This window comes from Rhinolophus hipposideros (genome assembly GCF_964194185.1).
Source record: "Rhinolophus hipposideros genome assembly, chromosome: 8".
Taxonomy (NCBI): Eukaryota; Metazoa; Chordata; class Mammalia; order Chiroptera; family Rhinolophidae; genus Rhinolophus; species Rhinolophus hipposideros.
The window spans coordinates 84,429,046-84,447,899 of NC_138054.1; the positions used below are offsets into that span (position 1 = coordinate 84,429,046).

The 18,854-nt window shown below is 53.0% G+C and overlaps 1 protein-coding gene across 1 annotated transcript in view; it reads right to left on the reverse strand.

The window, feature by feature from the left end:
- Positions 1-2,336: 2,336 nt before the first annotated feature.
- Positions 2,337-18,854, reverse strand: part of PADI1 (peptidyl arginine deiminase 1) — a gene marked incomplete at its 5' end in the record, with an annotated part of 35,495 nt that continues 18,977 nt past the window's right edge. Inside the window, 10 exons of the mRNA XM_081056058.1 lie at positions 2,337-4,201; positions 6,774-6,899; positions 7,678-7,757; positions 8,874-8,967; positions 9,775-9,919; positions 14,248-14,399; positions 15,710-15,817; positions 16,201-16,324; positions 17,367-17,473; positions 17,623-17,795. Coding sequence (XP_080912184.1) covers positions 3,968-4,201; positions 6,774-6,899; positions 7,678-7,757; positions 8,874-8,967; positions 9,775-9,919; positions 14,248-14,399; positions 15,710-15,817; positions 16,201-16,324; positions 17,367-17,473; positions 17,623-17,795 — 1,343 coding nt within the window. The 3' untranslated portion in view covers positions 2,337-3,967. The remainder of the gene's footprint in view (positions 4,202-6,773; positions 6,900-7,677; positions 7,758-8,873; positions 8,968-9,774; positions 9,920-14,247; positions 14,400-15,709; positions 15,818-16,200; positions 16,325-17,366; positions 17,474-17,622; positions 17,796-18,854) is intronic.

Below are 18,854 nucleotides of genomic sequence, written 5' to 3' on the forward strand. Positions count from 1 at the left end.
CAGCCCCTTCCCAGAGCCAGGAGCTCAGGATTGGCTGAAAGGAGCCTGATATTTGCATATAACCTGTTGTTCCCACCCAGGAAATTGAGGTTGGAGCCCTCCTGACCGACCAGCCTAGGAGGTGGTGCATGGAGGGTGAAATGTGGCAGTGTGACCAACGATTCTGGTTTGTCAGGGACGGAGGCATTTCCTGGGGTGCCGGGCTCTCAGTGCTGTACTGAAGCAGTTAATTTCTGGCTTTAAAGGGGAGCAAGTCACCACAGGTACCAGGCCAAGGCCCCGGGGCACACCAGAGCCTTACGAGGGTGCAGAGATGCGGGGTATTGATCTAGGTCCCTTCCTCGCTTTCCACACTCATCCTCCTCACCCCCTTTTCCTGCATTTTCAGAGATGATATGCTTTAGTGGGGATATGCTTCTCTACCCTGATGGGGGAGCTGGTGAAATGCAGATTCCTGGACCCCGCCAGCATCGGATGCAGCGGGTTAGGGGTACAGCCTAGCATCTGGATTTTTAACAGGCACCCCAAGCATTTTGATACTTCAAGAAACACCAGCTACTTTCTTAAGAGCAGGGACTTTCTAGAAGCAGGACTGGATTTCGGCCCTGCCTCAGCCACATCTGGGCTGGTTGACCTGGGGCAAGTCCCTTTTAATTGCTCTGTGCCTCACTTTTCACATCTGATAAATGGTTGTTGTGCAGCTTAAATGAGACAACGTGGGTAGAGCTCTAGTACAGAGGTTGGCATTATTTTATTATGGGTTGTGTTGTTATTGTTATTATTTTTAGATGCCAAAAGCCTCTGGAAGGAGTAAGTGATGGGTGTGAAAACCCTCTCCGGCCAGGAGGAGCTTACGAGAATGTCAGAGTAGGAAGGCTCACTTTTCAGGTGGGGGCATTCAGGCACCTGGAACAGCAGGAGCAAGGGCTCTGGGAAGAAGAATCTTGGGTTCCGATCCAGATTCCACCAAACATGGCTGTGGCCTTGGGGTTATGTCCCCTCTCTCAGGGCCTTGGTTTCCTCATCAGTAGAAAATGTGGCTAATCCTCAGGCCTGGCAGAGTTAATGGCAGGGACACACCCTGCCCAGGAAGGTTTAGAAGGTGCTGAATAGAGGTTTCCTCCCTTTTCCCAGGTGGTGCTGACAATTTGAGGCAGGGTGGGGACCAGGACCCGCTTCCCAGCTGAAGCACTTGCCTGGTTCAAGGGTCTCAGCAGGACTTTAAGAGGGGCTCCTATATCTCAGTGTCTGGGAAGAATGCTCTTCTCAAGAAGAGCTTCTGGGCTAAAGACCCAGTGACAACTTCACTTTTTTGGCTGTAACATGGCTTAGCGGCTGACGCAGCTGGATAAGAGTGGGAGCTCAGGAGGAAGTCCCTGGCAATCTCTCTTGCCTGCTTAGAAGGGCAGTTGGGGAACAGATGCAAAAAGTGGGGGCTCCCCCCAGGGCACAGGCCCACTGTTTGGGGGGCAGGACCAGCCTCCTGCTCAGAGCCCTGAAACTCCCTGTGGCGGTAGACCTATGCCTTCACCTCTTCCCAATTAATACCAGCTTTTAGAAACAGATCTGTGGTTCATTCAGACTAAAGTGTCAATGATGGATGGCAAAACCTTTTTGCCTCTGAGTCCACAACAAAAGCTAACATAAAGTGAATGCATGAGTGTGTAGGATGCGAGGGATGATATGTTCAGCCCCTGAAATCAGATCACTGAGGCCGTGTAACGTAGTGGCTTTAAAGCAGGAATGAGAGGGAATCGCTGTGGCCTGAGGGTCTGGCCACAGTCCTTCTGGGAACTCTCCCACCTCTGCCATAGGGCCCAGTTCTCCTAGCTTCTGAAAGATGGAGGAGATAGCCCCGGAAGGGAGAAGAGATGAAGAAGTGGGACCCACCCTCCCCTGATAGCCAGGCAGTCGGCTCTAGGGCAGTGGGCCTGTGCCACCCATCCTGTTGGATCCTCCTGCCTGCCTGGCGCTGGTCCTGGGTCCTCTCCCAGCTGGGTAGGAGCTTCCCATGGGCAGCAGAAGTTGAGCCAGGGACCTGGTATGTTGGAGGTGGAACGGGAAGCTGGACCCCCGTCACTCTCTTCCGTCCTCCCCACAGCCCAACAAACAGAAGCTAAGGAGGCAGTCACTTGAAATGCATGTTGACATTTTTATTAATCAGAAAGGAGGTGACTGGTCACCCAGAACATTCTCAGTCGGGACATCAGCGTGTCCCAACAGCCCCAGCAGCAATTCCAGCACTTTTTATACTTAGTGCCACTGTAGAAGCCGTGCGCCCCACCTCCCCATCTCTCTGCAGTGCCCCCTCCCCTCTCCACCCTTTCTCTGGGGAGTCCCAACCCCGGCCACACACCCTTGTCTCCTGAAGAGCTTCTTTCTCCTCTTGGGGCAGGCTTCCTTGTAATTATTATCAGAGAGTGAGGGGGTTAGACCACGGGCTTGCACATGGGGTTCCAAAGAGCCTTCTGGAAGGGGAGGATCCAGGTACACTGTCCCCACCACCTTAAACCAGAGCAGTTCTGTTTTTTGTTTTTTTATCAGTTTTATGTAATCTTGGGTTTCCATGTAAACTTCTGATTACTAAGGGTTCCAAGGCTAAAAGGAATTAACAGCAGCTGGCTCAATCTAGATCTCACCAGGGGCCACTAAAATCCCAGGGGGCGAAGGCCCAGGGGCTCAGGGCCCCTGAGATAGTCCCACAGGCAATGAGGGGGAAGAGGGCAGGCCAGCTCCCTGCTGCCCATGCCTGTCTGGGGCAGGGACCACCTCTTGCCCTTCACTGGCCAAGCCTGCCTACGAATGCACCTCTCCGTGCCTGGGGCCAGACTATTAACCCCTGTGGCAGTTCCATCTTCCCTTCTATGGAGGGGACACAGGGCTGCCACAGGTGTTTGCTCACAGGTGAAACCCAATCTAGGCGCAGGGTCTCTGTGTTGCTGAGCTTTCCCCTCCCACTGCAGGCAGCAGGAAGGGGAATAATTAGAGACTATTAAAGGGAATTAAACCTCGCCTTCAGAGATAACCTAATGGCCCCCACCCTTTTCTAACATCTGGGCCCCCACTCCCTGCTACATCTGGAAAGCCGGCCACCTTCACATCCGGAGTCCAGAATCCAAAGCGCAGGAGTCCTAGGATACAGAAGCAGGCCCCACTAGGCTTTGTCCTCGTGCCTCAGCTTTCTCTGCCACTGTGGCCTCCTCCCGTCCTGCCAGGACTTCCTTCCTTTGTGTGCCCTCTCAGGCCTCACTTTGGCCTCACAGCATTTTTGAGCCGGAAACGGCCAGCACACGTAATTACAGGCTTTTCAAACAGGTAACAAGCAGACTTCTGAGGACAGAGTCAGGTATTAAAGGGTTCTTGTTGCCTTTTTCTCTTCTTTTTAAAGCAGGCCTTCAGAAGCTGGATTTTCCTGTCCTTATTTGCCTATGTAAATATGGCTGAGGGTGCCAGGAGGTTACAGCCTGCAGGAGGAGATAGCTGGTAGAGGAAAGAAGGTGCCTTAGGTCCCCCTTGGTGGTCTTTTAAGAGCCACAGGAGGCCTAGACCCAGGGCCCTCACACCAGAGCCCAGGCCGCCTGGGCCCCATTCCTAATGCCAACACAAAGGGGGTGTCAGAACAAAGGGGGAGCTATTCAAAGTGGGGCACCTGCTGAGGCCATGAGCCACCGTCCTGGGACACACTAGGGCTGTTGATCTTCTCCAGAAACTTTGGGAGTTGTGGTTGGAGAAGAGGAGAGGGAAGGCTGAGGGAGGGCAGTCCTTCACGGGTTGAGTGGGCCACTCCAGAAGCAAGGATGTGTGGGTCCATCCCTGGGTCCTGGGGCCCATGGTGGCTAGCACGTTTGCAGGCCTTTGGGGGGATGTGCCCAAGGCTCCCCAAGAGAATGGGGACCAGGTGAAGAGTCCTCGCTCTGGTTCCAGTGGGGTTCTCTGGCAGGCGGGCAGAGGATGGCGGATAGCAGGCTCAGGGCACCATGTGCCACCACTTGAAGGAGAAGGGCTCTCGGCGCACGTTGGTGCCACAGTGTACCTCCCCCTGCAGCTTGTGGTAGGACAAGTAGTCGTCGATGAAGGTGCAGTGGAGGCCCAGCGGCTCCAGCAGGGACCGCACCTTCTCCTCCAGGCAGCAGCGGCCGTTGATGATGGGCCCGAAGGGCTTGGGGATGCCCAGGTGCTTGCCTAAAACCACCATGTTGACCTGTAGAAAAGAGAAGGCAAGAGGGGGACCCAGCTGACTGGGGACAATCTACCCATCGGGGCCCCTTCCGGCCTCTGGCTCTGGTAGACCCATCTCCAGGGCCTGTCTCATCCTTGCCTGCGTCCCTGGACCACCAGGGCAGGGACTCACTCAAGAACGAAGAGATTCATGGTTGAAAGAGAATTAAGAACAGGCAAGGCTGCCAGTAACATACAATGGTAATTTTATATGAATTGAAGTCACTCCTTCCTTCTCCAATACTTTCTTCCATCTATCAGAAAATTGTCATAACAACTTGGTGAGAACGAGATTTTTACCATCACCTGTCCGAAACTTGTACAACGAAAACTCACATCCACAAGATCTACGGTGTGAATGTCCTTTTAGGTGTGGTGCACTTGTGCAGTGCACAGCTTGCTCAACTGTCCCTGGAAGCCCTGATGGTTTTTGTCACTTATTGAGCATCATCTATGTGCCAGATATATCGTCACTAAACCTCACAGCCTCTCTCTGAGGCTCTGGCTTGGACTGGTTCAGTGCCATGACTGAGGCCACACAGTCAGAGAAGGGGGACTAAAATTTGGTTTGAGTCTGACATGCCCAAACCCGTGCTCTTTATCCTGTGCCAGAATGTAGCACTGTCGCTGCCTGGGGGCGCTGAGGAGTTGGGGCATTGGGCTGGGAGCCTTTGGGGGGCACCTGGGTTTATCTCTGGTGGCACTTCTCCTTCCCTGGTTGGGGGACCTAGCTTGGGGCCCTAACGCTGGGGAAGGGAAGTATCCACCTTCCCTACAGGGTGTGCAGGTTTCTGAGAGGAAAGCTCAGCTCCAGATTGATGGCCAGAGGAGCTGCTCTTGGTGGTCAAAGGGGACACTCTGGACCCACTGTCTGAGGGTGGTGCTGGGTCATCCAGGTGTGGGGTAGGCTGCCCTCACATTGTCTATGCCCCAACCCTCACCCTCAGTCTGCCCTGCAGGGCCAGGCAGGTTGGGACCAACGTGAAGCTGGAGGGTCCGGGGGGATCAGTCCCCTGGCCTTGGCCCTGAGCTACCCAGTTGCCTGCTAATGGGCCAGAACATGCTAGGGTGGGAGTGGGGCACACAGAGGACAAATGGTAGGGAAAGGAGCCAGGAGTCAGATTTAGGACCAGAGCCAGCCCAGGTGGGCTTCCTCCTGGATGAAGATTCAGGAGACTGGAGGCCGGCCCACTGCTCACTGGGGGACCTCAGGCAAGTCAACCACTCTCCTCTGAGGGCCTTAGTTTCCCCATATGACAAATGAGGGGGTTAACTGAACATTCCCTATCTTTTAGCAGGGCCTGGACTGAAACTGGGAGATTCCCACAGAGAGGTGTGTATTGAGGAGGGAGCTTCCGGCAAGTGTGGGCAAAGCCACAGGCCAAGGGAGGCTACCAAGGTCATGGGCTCTGGCCCAGGCCTCCCCTAACCCTCAGCCAGACCCAGAGCCAGCTCACCCCTTAGAGCTTCGCTGTCTAATACAGTAGCCACTCGCTACATGTGGCTGTTGAAATTAAAATGAAATGAAAGTAAAACTTTTGTTCCTCGCGTTTCAAGTGCTCAGTAGCCACATGTGGCTCGGTAACTCCCATGTCATATTGAGCAGATATAGACCATTTCTATCATTCCAGAAAGTGCTAACAGCACTGCCTTAGAACAGTGGTTCTCAACCAAGGGCAATTGTACCCTCCAGGGCATTTTTGGTTGTCACAAGCAGGGGGTACTCCTGGCATCTGGTGGGTAGGGCATGGGAATGCTGCAACATCCTATGACGCACAGGACAGTCCCCCCGTGATAAAGGAAGTATCCAGCCCCAAATGTCAGTAGAGCTGAGATTGGGAAGCCCTGCCTTAGAGGCTCTGCCAGGACCCCAGTGAGGAGTCAGGAATGATGCGAGTCCTGGTGGGGAAGCCCCCCCCCACACCTGCCTCCAATCAGCACGTGGACCCTAGCATTCAGTCCCAATCTCTGGCTTGTCCAATGACAGGGATTCGAGTGAAAGGCCCCAGGCGGAAGAGGGAAGGTTTCCCATCCTGAGGCTCCACCCCTCACAGCTGCCAACACCTAGACATCCTTTCCCAAGGGCTTAATGGGCACTTTGGCCAGGACTGTGCCGATAGCATCACTCAAGCCCCTCCCCGGGGCCCGCAGGTGAGCTCATAATCTGCTCACCTGCTTGTCAGCTGCCTGAGTTAATGACAGCCAGGAAGGCAGCAGCTGCCTGCCCCACCCCACTGGGGAGCAGAGCAGACATCTGAGGCCCACAATGGAAGCCCTAGACATTTGGAACCAAACCACGCCTCCTTTTTCCACTTGGGAAATAAAAGTCCTTAGTTGTGGAAACCGCTCTGTAAGATGTGTAGCATCATTCCCGACCTCTAGCCCCTGGAGGCCAAGAACACCCCCCTCACTGTGGCGACCCAAAATGCCCTGAGTGAGACGTTCTATACCTTCCCGAAAAGCTAACATACACTGGAGAGGTCCTCTGGAAGCCCACCAGGACCCTGCCAGGCTCCAGGGACAGGAAACGACCCATCCTTCCTCCACACTCTCACCATGTCAGGGAAGAAGGCTTCAGCACGCGAGCCCCTCATAACGAAGAGCTGGGGGATATCCACGATGTCCCGCTCCGCCAGGCCCAGCTCCTGCTTCAGCAGCTCCCGGTTCCAGTCGATGCATTTCTAGGGGAAGAAGAGGGGCAGCCCCGTGCCCCCAGGGAGCCAGTGAGGATCGAACTGAGTGCCCACTGTGTGCTGGGCCCTGAGCAGGGCCCTCTGCACCCTTTAGCTCCTTTGATCTTTGTGCCATTGCTAGCCCAGACGGGGAAACTGAGGCACAAGTGACCTGCCCAAGGGCATACAGCTAGGAAGTGGCAGAACTGAGGTTTGGACCCAGACAGTTTCTGGTTGCAAAAGTGGTTGCCATTACACCACACTGTCCCAGCCACAGTGCGCTTATGCTCCAGCCCATCTCAGAGGTTTAGGAGAAAGTGCCGGCACTGCTGGGGAGAAGGGAGGGGACTCCTCCCATTTACTGAGCACGGACTCTGCTCCAGGCCCTGCACCAGGCGTGTGACAGGCATTAGCCCGGCCCCTTCCTGAGACGCCACTCTGCCCAGTCTCCTCACCAGATCTCCTTGACTCCCACCCACCTCAGGGCCCCATTTCTCCACATCTCATCTTACCAGATTTCTCGGGTGAGAACTCAGTTTTGCTTCCACAGAAACCCATCATTTCCTCAGAGCAGGGAAAGATCTCCCTTATAACCTGGCACGGCTGTCTCTCCATCAGACTGTGGGTTCCCAAGGGCAGAGGCCCTATTCTACACACAGGTTTCAGCAGCCCCCAGGACAGTCAGAGGCCCAAGACTGAACCCTGCACCCCCAGCCCCATCATTCTCCCTGGAGGTCCTCTGGAGGGTGAGGGACCCTCAAGAGCAAGCAGTAGGCCTGTCCCTTACCTGTACATAGAGACTGTCACTCCGGAGGCGTCTGTCCGCCAGCATCTCATTAATGCTTCTCTTTACCTGGTGTTCCAACCCTGCAAGAGAAAAAAAGACAGTACATGAGCTCAGGGAGTAATGCCCGAGGCTACCTTGGGCCTGGGACTGCATGATCCGGGCCAGGATTCTCTTCCCACCTCAGTGCCAGGCTGGGAAGCGAGCAGGGAGAAAGCGGGAGACTAGATACCCTGATGGGACTAGGCTCTGGTTGTACATAAATCCTGGAGATGGATCACATATTCCTTGGGAAGGGACTCCTGGGCTCAGGGTCCAATAATTTCAGTACAGCTACTATTATTGAACACCTACCGTGTCTGGGCCCCCTACTGAATTTATTATTAACTTTTAAACAATGCTAGGTAGGGTTAATTATTACCCCCAATTCAGAGAAGAGGAAACTGAGGCACTGAGAGATTCATAACACATCCATGATCTCACAGCCAGCAAGTGGCAAGACCAGGACTTGAACTCAGGTCTATTCAGCCTGCAGGTACTCCACATCCCTTCAAATGGTCCATTCCTCAGGTGAGAGCACTGAGGTTTGGGGGGGTTGGGACGGGGGAGGTGCTCAAGGGGCCAACAAAGCCCTTAGAAGGTCTGTCAATTCCCAGAGGAGGGGCCACAGAGGGGCCCTGACCTCCCACCTGGCTCCCTCCTCTCCCTCCTTGAGCCCCTAGCCCTGCTGCGTCCTGTAGCATAGCCCTGGGCAAGCCAATTCTCCTCTCTGAGTCTCAGTTTCCTCCTTTGTGAAAAGAGATGAGGAGGGAGCAGTGGGAGATGGGGAGATCCAAAGGGGCCAGAAGGGAAGTACCCGGCACAGACTGGCAGGCAGAGCGCTCATTGCTTTCTGTTCCTTTCCTTCCTGGAGTATGGCCAGGAACTGCCCACTGTATGGAGAAGGTTATCCCTTTGCGAGTGCCTAGGGCGAGCCACTTGTCTCCAGGCTTCTCTCCCCTAGCCCAAGAGAGAGAGAGCCCTCTTCCTTAGCTCCCATGTGAGGGAGTCAGGAGAATTGGTGATTCAGGCTCTGAGCTCAGAGATCTGTAGACAAAAAGCCTGTAAACAGGGCCCAGTCAGGAAAGGCATCAGCAGTGCCCAGGGCTGGCAATGAGAGGGCAGCGTCCCCGCAGGGTGACCAGGCCATTCGCACTCACCATCAAACTGGGCCGCCTCCCCATAGCCCTCCTTTTTCTTCTCTCGGAACAGTTTGAGGCAAACACTAGGACTAGCCAGGAGCAGCCGGAAGCCCTGGCACAGAGGGAGGGAGAATGGCTCAGTGCACAGGTTCCCCCTACATGCAGGAGACCCCAAACTCAGGAGGGGCCTGACTTCAGAGGCCACATGATGCATGGGACTCCCCTCTCCCCATCACTCCCATCCACCCGCCACAAAGAACTCTCAGCAATCCCCCAATGTCCATGCTGGTTGCAGCCTCCAGGCCTTCGTCCATGACTTCCCCCTGCCTGGAGGCCCTTCCCCACTTTGTCCACCAGGAAACTCAGCCTCCCCTCCCAGGCTGCTTGCTCCCCAAGGGCTGTGCCCTGCCTGGCCACCTCTGCAAGGTGGTGGAGCTCAGTGGTTAACATGTTGGCCCAAAGCCCACTATCTGGGTTTGAATCTTACCCTACCAATTAATTGCCCTTTTGAGCCTCAGTTTCCTCATCTATAAAATGGGGGTAATGATAATAGTATCCACCTCATGGGGATTAAATGAATTAAAACATGTACACATAGTAGGTGCTCAGTAAATGTCAACCATTATTATCAGTGTCATTTCTGGGTCTTGGCCAAGAAGTTTGGATCAGAGCAAACACCCAGTAAGTATGAGAATAAGTGTATTAGTAGTGAGCAAATGAGTGCACTCTTGACCTGAGCTCTGACCTCCTCCAGGAAGCCCTCACTGATTAACAAACACCACCTGGCCCTGAGGGTGTTCTGACTCTGAGCTCACTATGGATACAGGTGTTGAACTGGCTCCAAGTCGTTTTGCCCTGTCCCATCCCATCAGGTTAGGCAGGGGCAGAGGTGACTCAGGGAGGAGGAGAGTGAATGCACCTTTTTGTCGGAGGTGGGCACAAAGCTCAGGAACTCGTCCACGTGGCCCACAGAGAGCCAGTCAGAGTACAGCTCCACCGGTGCCTGCACCTGCTGGGCCTTCAGGAAGTCACGCACCACCTTGGCCATTCGCCTCCCACCTGACCTGGGCAGGGAGAGAGAGAGAGCCAGTGTCACCTGTGGTGACCTGTGGGTGCGAGGGTTAGATTCAGGACTCTGATGTCCTCCACATCTCAGAGTCTTTGAGGATGGGGCACATCTGAGGATATGGAATCTGCATTTGACAAACATCTCAGCTGATTCATGTGCAAGAGAACCACTGCCCAGTCATTTTGTGGTCAATCAACACTGAATATCTGTTCCTGGAACGAGGTCCGAGCATTTTCAAACCACCCTTTATTAGCAGAGATTGGGGAGGAAGGGGAGACTGGGGTGGCCCAGAACAGGGAACAGGGGAGCAGGATCTGGAGTCCCAGAGCTGTGGGAGGAGACATTACCCAAAGCTGCCTGTGTATGCAGGGATTCTGAAACTGCCCCAGGCAAGGGCCGTGTCCCCATTTCACAGATGAGGCATCCGAGGCCTAGGAAGTTCAAGGGGGCGACTTGTCCAAAGTTGGAACAATATATTATACTTTGGGCACTTTCCACCTTTCCCAGGCACATGTAACCATGCACACACACACACACACACACACACACACACACACACACACACACTATCTGTATAGAGATTTTTTTAAAGAAATGTTTTACAAAAATGGGATCACATTTCTTGCCATAGCTTTTCCGGTTTCAGGACATATGGATGAACTCCCCAGCTCACGTCCAGGCTGGTGGTTCTACCTGAAACAGAACACAATCCAGCCCCTCCCCCGCTTCTCCTCTGCCACCATCTGTCCAGTGACACCGCCCTCACCTGAATATTCCCAGTGGCTTGGTCCCTTTCTCCAGTCTCTCTGCTCTCACCCTTGCTCCTTCGCAGTCTAACCAGAGGGAGGCTTTTAAATATGTCAAATCATGTCCCTTCTCCAGACTAAATTGTCACATCACTCCCATCTCACTGTAGAAGTCCTCACAATGACATGAAGGGATGCGGGTATTATCATGAGGTAGATACCACCAATCCCGATGACCCACCCCCTCCTGCCATACCCCTCTTCATTCGTTCAGTTCCAGCCACGCTGGCCTCCCCTTGTCCCTTGAACATACCAGGTATATTCCTGCCTCAAGCCTTTGCACGTGCTGTTCCTTGTATCAGGAACTGTTCCCCATTACCCATATCCCCTACCTCACTCCCTCACTTTCAAGATTAACTCAAATGTCACCTTCTTTCTCTATGAGACCTGTGAAACTTGCAATAATCCCTCTACCCCTTTCCCCAGTTTTATTCTTCTCTGTCACATATAACATACTATTTGGCACACTTGATATTCAAACCCAGACAGTGGGCTCAGGCAGGAGGAGATAGCTCCACCACCTTGCAGAGGTGGCCAGGCAGGGCACAGCCCTCAGACAGCAAGCAGCCTGGGAGGGGAGGCTGAGTTTCCTGGTGGACAAAGTCCCCCTTCCCTCCAGGCAGGGGGAAGTCATGGACGAAGGCCTGGAGGCTGGAACCAGCATGGACATTGGGGGATTGCTGATAGTTCTTTGTGGCGGGTGGATGGGAGTGATGGGGAGAGGGGAGTCCCATGCATCATGTGGCCTCTGAAGTCAGGCCCCTCCTGAGTTTGGGGTCTCCTTCATGTAGGGGGAACCTGTGCACTGAGCCATTCTCCCTCCCTCTGTGCCAGGGCTTCCGGCTGCTCCTGGCTAGTCCTAGTGTTTGCTTCAAACTGTTCCGAGAGGAGAAAGAGGAGGGTTATGGGGAGGCGGCCCAGTTTGATGGTGAGTGCGAATGGCTTGGTCACCCTGCGGGGACGCTGCCCTCTCATTGCCAGCCCTGGGCACTGCTGATGCCTTTCCTGACTGCCCTGCTTATTGTCTGGCATCCCACTAGAATGTAAGCTCCACGAGGGCTGGGATTTTTGCCTACGTCCACTGCTGTATCCTCTCATATAATACTCAAAAAATATTTGGGAATGATATTAACGCTTTAGAACAGCTGTGTGGTAGCCCTTGGTCTATCAAACTCGAATATGTCACAGACAGCGACGAGAAGGCAGACCCCACAAGCAGTGGCACGTGACAACACTGCTTTGATTTTTGGGATAGGATCATGGGACATATTTTTCTTGTATGTCTGTTATTTTAATACAGTCCTGGCAATTTTCAAAGACTTCTTAAAAAACGGAGTCGATAGAGAAGAGTTAGACTTTCGACATTGTTCGTCAGCAGAAAGTAGTAGGAATCAGAAACATAAGGCTGGGGAAAGGGCAGAGTCCCTGCTGGGGACACTGCAAATCTCTGCCTGGAGGCAGGGGCATGGACCAGATCTAGGTCCAGCCCTGGGAGGAGTCAGACCTGGTCTCTGGATTGCATAAAAGCCACCACCAGGGGGCAGTTTTGCTCAAAGATTGTGTTAAATGTGGGGAGCGGAGGGTGGAGAACCCAAGACAGCAGAGAATGGTCGGGGCATTTGTTGAGCACTTTGTGTGTGCCTGTCTGAGGCTCCTCACACTAAGTATCTTGTTTAACCCTCATGATAACTCGATGACATATGTACAAATCACAGGTCCCGGTTAATATCTGAACTCTGCTCTGCCAAGCTCTCTGACCTCACCCCCACCCCCTGCCCCCTTCCTCACTCTGCTCCAGCCTCACAGGCTTCCTTGCTGTTCTTCTAATGCCTCTGGCACTCTCTTTCCTCAGGGCCTTTGCACTGGAAGCTTCTACTCCCTTGCATATTCTCCTCCCAAATAGCCACATTTTTAACCCCCTCTTTTCCTTCCAGGCTTTGTTTCAATGTCAACTTCTCACCAAAGCTTCTTTTATCTAACGTGCAAGATTATTTACTTATTTAATTTGTTTGCTTATAGTCTGTTCCTCCCTGCTAGAATGTAGATAGATTGTCTGTTTTATTAACTGCTGAGGTCAGAAGCCAAGATAGGAACATAGGGCAGCAGCCTGGGTGTTAAATTTTAGTTTGGGCCCCACAAAGGAGCCCTGGATTCTGACTATACCCCTAACTTGCTGTGTGGTCCCAGGCAGTAGCTGTCCCTCTCTGAGCCTCAGAGCCCGATCTGTCCAATAAGGGCTTTGTTTCTGGTTTCAATACAATGGCCAATGGAGTAGGGGCACAGCTGCACTAGAGACCCCACACCTTCTTATCCGGGTGTCTTTCTGTGAGCCTGGGAGCTTCTAGAACATTTATTTTATCTCCAGCATTGGGCCCCAAACCTGGCAGATGGGAAGTTTCAATAAATATTTGTTGAATTGGTAAATGAATGCATAAGTGAATGTGCATTCACTTCACCTTTCTGAGCCTCAACTTCCTCATCTGTGAAAAGGGGTAACAATTCCCCGAACTTCATGAGGGTGTTGTAAAAATTAAATGAGGAAACTTGGGTAAAGCGTTATGTTTGTGGTACCTGGGTGGTCAGTAACTTCTGTCCATGAGTTCCAACCTGCTTCAAAGCAGACACACTGCTGGGGGGTCAGCTAAACAATACCTGATGTGACTCCTTTATCCCCTGTGATGCCTGTTATATAGCCAGGATAGGGATTCTTCATAGGCCCATTTTACAGATGAGGAAACTGAAGTATGAAGTATAAAATAATTTGTTCATGTAATCACATATCTGTTATGTCCACTGATAAATCCCAAGAGCCTTCAACAGTGCCTGGCACATAGTAGGCATGCAATAAATAGTTTTAAATGAATCAATCAAGCACCTACTCTGTGCAGTAAGCACTGGTTAGGTGGTGTACCCCAAATCACATTCTGTGACTAGTAAGTGACAGAATTCAGACTCGAACGCAAATCCATCCGATTCCAAAGCCTGTGCTCCCATGTCCCTCCCCTAAGTAGAGTGACCTGCCAGAGGCCCCAGGCCCTTCTGCCTTGTATCCTGACCAGCCACTCACTCACCTGCAGCCTGTGGGGACCTCTGGGCCCTTTCAAGCTATCGCTAGGACAGCAGCTATCTGGATCTCCTACGGGAGAGGTCAGCAAGCCCATCTCCTGCCTCTGGATCAGATTGTACATCTCCTCCCAATCTCTTCTGATTTTTCGAAAGGAACCAGAAATCTGGCTTTTTATGGGAGGCCTTCTGATATGTATGTATTTAATGTTGGCGACACAGCTCATAAAATAGGATGCAGGCCAAAAGACCATAGGCACTAGTTCTCTTCTAAGACTCTGTGGCCTTTCAAATAGAAGATTCTAGAGCTCTGATTCTTGGCTCTAGGACTGCACACAAGACGTTAAGGCCACTTTTCAGACTGGAGACTTGTGTTTGCGGTGAGGGAGTTGGAGGGTGGATGCTGCAGTGGGTCCCCTGTGCCTTCCGCCACCCTCCTGCCCTGGCGTCTCACCTGGGGAAGTTGCTGCCGATGAGGATCCGGCCCAGGGGATACTCCTTGCCGCCCACTGTCACGGGTGGGCTGATGTCCAGGTTGCCGAAGGAGTCAAGGCCAGAGGCGGCAGCGAACGGGATTTCCCGGGTTACATATCCAAAGTCAGGACCCTAGAGGAGGACCAGCAAGACCACCCCCAGAAGGAGGGGTCAGTTGGAACAGTAAGAGACAGTTCTTGGGGTGGGGGTAAGGGGGACATCCTGGGGGACTTCCACTTCCTTAAAAACAGCCCTCATCCACTTTTCACAGGTCCACTCCCGCCCCCTGCTGTTCTCTGAGTATGGTGCAATTAGAGTCTGAGGCAATAACAGAACAAGAGCTAGAAAACCCCCAAACATTTGGAAATTAGGCAACACACTTGTCAAGAACCCATGGGTCACAGACATAATCAAAGTAGAAATTAGACAAGATTTGGGAGTGAAAGGTAGTAAAAGCACAGTGCATTAAAACCTGTGCAGTGCTAGTGAAGCTGTATTTCTAGGGAATTGCCGGAGCTCTAAACACCTTTGTTAGGAGGAGAAAAGATTGAAAGCTCTTAGCTTCTGGTAACAGGTAGGAAAAAAAAAACCAAAATTAAACTCAAAGAAAGTAGAAGGAAGGAAATGATAAAGACGAGAGCGGAAATCAGTGGGAAATGCCCCACTCATCCTGCCGGGCTCATTGTCACCTCTGCTGGATCTGGGTCTTGTCCCTGACCCTGTCAGGCTGGGGTAAATGCCCCTACTCTGTGTTTTGGAGCTCAAAAATTTCCCATCATAGCCCCTACTCGGACACTGGGGTTATCCGGGCAGTGAGGGAGTGGGGGCCCCTAAACAGACAGAGGCCAGGAGCTTCTGGACCAGCCTAGTTTAGCCCAGAGGCTATGGAGGCATCCTCTCTGGTTTTGCACCTTGGTGCCAGTACTAACTGGCTGTGTGACCTTGGGCTAGTTACTTAACCTCTCTGAGCCTCAGTAAAGAGGAACTTTAGGTGTGCCCCGTGGGTTAAATGAGTAACCTTGTAAAGCTTGGAACTCAGCATGTGGTTACTAGAACTGTGCATAGGAGGCACACAGTGCTTGGCACACAGTAGGTATTCAAAAAACCCTGGTTACATGAAGAGAGGCCCTGGCTCATAAAAGCAAGAATCTTGAGGGCTCACTAAGGGTGCATCCCCCCAAAAAGCAGTTTGGTTTCTCCAGGGCTGACTCCTTGGGGAAGAAAGATACCCAATGAGGACTTTGCTGGCCAGCCCCTCCCCACACAGGGGTAATTTGCATGTCATTTGCACATTTGCCCAAATCTCCCACTGACTCCCCATTTGCCAGAGCCCACCACTTGTGTCTTTTTGCCTCCTAAAGGATGAGGTCCAGGCAAAACAAACTGGGGATCCTATAGGAGGGGCCACCCAAGGGTTCCCCACTCTGCTTGTTGCCACATACCAGGATCTTCTTATAAGCGAAATCCTTCAGGCCTCTGTCTCGGGGAGAGTCGAAGACCACTGGGAAGGATTTGTGAGGGGCCTCCACGTAGCCAAATTCCATCTCGTCCTGGGAGGAGAGAGGAAAAGACCACAGTAATCCCCCCAGGTCTGGGGCAGGGTGGGGCAGCAGATCCTCCCCAAGACCTGGGGAGTGCAGGGGGTGGGGGGCAAAAGTGGAGGTGAGGTTCCTGGGGGACCTGACTAGGACAGGATTCTATCTGGGACCAGGGCATCTGGAGGGGAGCAGGATAGACAAGTGATGTAGACAGCGGGGAAGTGGTCCTATAAGCTGCGTGTCCCCTACCCCCAGTCCTGGCGCCCAGGCAGCCTGGCTTCCCCAGGGAGACCAAGGCCATTAGGAACCTGTGCAGGCCCCCTTTCCCAAAGCCAGTTGTAGGACGGGGTCCCTGGCTGCCCCCACTCTCTCCCAGGGTCTGCTCCTGCACCCACCTGGATCCAGCGGTCATTTCGATTTTCAATCCAAGGGCAGATGATGAGCTTGCAGTTGGCTTTCAATACCAGGGCAGATATGTCTTTCAGAAATTTCTCATTTGAGCCATGATGGTCTAACACGCTGGAAAACAGGGTGGGGGAGAGTACTAACGACCCCTAACTGTGGCCTTGACCTTAGGGCAGAGAGGTAGGGGATGAATGGGGTGGCCTTGATCCAGTCTGTACCAGGCCTTGTGTGGCTGCTGGGTACAGGGGTTCGAATGCAGTCCCTGCCCTACAGAGACTCATGGGCTAATGACAGAGACGGATAATGCCCCCAGATCACATTGGACGGTAGGTGCAAGGTGAGGGGCAAGCCCAGGGCTGCGGAGCCCGGAGGTGGGGCACTAAAGCCAGCAGGGACAGCTGTGGAAGAGGGGACCTGGGTCTCACTAGGTAAGATGGTAGTGAAGGGGCAGGTAGCCCACCTACTCCTGTTCCACACAATTGACCTCAACAAAGGAGTCAGGGTGGGGTTAGTGAGCAAAGGGAAAGAGAATTCCCTCTGTACAACTGCACACACCTAGACCCAGGTAAGCAGAGCAAACCTGTTTGGCCATACCCTTCCTCGCCTTTTGATTGATGTTCCAAATCAACCGTGACTTTTTCCACTGGTCCGACCTGTGATGCAGGAGCCTGGAGTTGCCTTGCCAATCAAGGCTCACCCGGCCATCAAAGGGCCTGACAAGGATTCTGAAAGATGGCAGAAGGACCAGGGACCTGGGATGGGCCAAGGCTCTCAAAGGATCCTTCCTGGAGGCTGGGGTCCCATGTTCTCTGCAGGCCCAGAAGCATAACCACACCAGAATGAGACTTGGTCTCCTGCAGCCTGAACAGTGCCTGGTCCCACTGCCTGGACTAAACCCAAAATCTTCCGGGGCTGCTGCAGGCAGGACAGGATGGGGGCAGGGCACTGGAGGTTAAGTCAGTGACCTCAGCCAGAGCCTTAGCTGCTCAGGGCAGGTGGGGCTGACAGACCTGACGCACCCAGCTTGTGCCCGTGGGTGCCCTCAATGAATCCATCCAGTCCGAGTGAGGGGCCAACCCCAGAACAGCATTCTGTTCCTATCTCTACGAGTCCAGAGATGGCAGGAGAGCTGCCAGGGCGTCAGGCGAGGCCTCACCTGCACACATACAGCTCCAGTGGGGGCTGGGTGTTGGGGGTCATGATCCAGGGGGACATGCGGAAGACCACAGTGTCTGTGAAGAGGGGCACCTCTTCAGGCGGGTTCTGAGGGGGAAAGGAGGACTCAGTGGGTCCTGCAGGAAGCCCCGTCAGGCCTCAAGACCCCCAGGCGCCCAGCCTGCCCAGCCCTGGAGCCTCCAAACTGGTCCCCCAAGCTCCTCAGCCCCTATCCCCACTTCCAAAGCCATACATACCCCCATGTCCACCAGGCTGACACTGAGAGAGACCAGCCCCAAGAAATCAGCGTCAGGGAAGGTGAGCCCCTCCACGTAGAATCTGATTTTCCGCTCCCCTGGCTGCCGCTCAACGTTGTAGGACAGATGCCGGGGGCCCAGCACCTGCTTGTAGTCTGAGAGGGAATTCCCACCTGGGGGAACCAGAGTCAGCACTAGAGGGGCAGTGCTGGGACAGGGGTGTGGGGCTGTGAGGACAGGAGGAAAGGAAACCAGGGGCAAAGCCACCTATGTGTTAGATCCGCTTGGGCTCCTCTCCAGTTCTGCCACATGTAGGCTGTGTGACCTTGGCTCAATGACTCAACCTCTCTGAGCCTCTCTCAGTTCCTCATCAGTGAAATGGGCTAACATTATATTTCTCATGAGGTCAGTGTAAGGTTTAAATCAGATAAGGAGATAAAAGCAGCTGGCACAAAATGTGAAGGAAAGCCAAATGTCCGTCAGCTGATGACTGGATAAACAAAATGTGGTGCATGCATACGTGGAACACTGTTCATCCACAAAAAGGAACGAAGGACGGACACCTGCTACAACATGGAGGAACCTTGAAAGCATTATGCTCAGTGAGAGAAGCCAAACACAAAAGGCCTCTTATTGCATGATTCCATTTATATGAAATGTCCAGAATAAGCAAATCCATAGAGATAGAAAGTAGATGAATGGTTGTCAGGGGCTGGGAGCCGAGCGGGGCATGGAGAGTGACTGTTAATGAGTACAGGGTCTTAGGTAGGGTGCGGAGGGTGATGAAAAGGTCTTGGAACCGGATAGAGGTGGTGGTTGGTTGTACAACATGGAGAAGGTACTAAATTCCACTGAATTGTTCACTTTGAAATGATGAAGTTTATGCTATGTGCATTTCACCTCAATTGAAAAAAATGGAGGGGCGGCCGGTTAGCTCAGCTGGTTAGAACCCGGTGCTTTTAACAACAAGGTTGCCGGTTCGATCCCCGCGTGGGCCACTGTGAGCTGCGCCCTCCATAACTAAATAGAAACAACTATTTGACTTGGAACTGATGGGTCCTGGAAAAACACACTTAAAATAAATAAAAGTTGTTTTTTTTTTATAATTGAATACAAGTAAAATTGAGCTAAAAAATGTAGTAGTTCTTCTCTGTCCCATTTGCTCCTCCTGTGAGGGTTGGGAGGAAAATGTCACCCTGGCCCGTTCTTGTTCACAGCACGAAAGGTTGTCA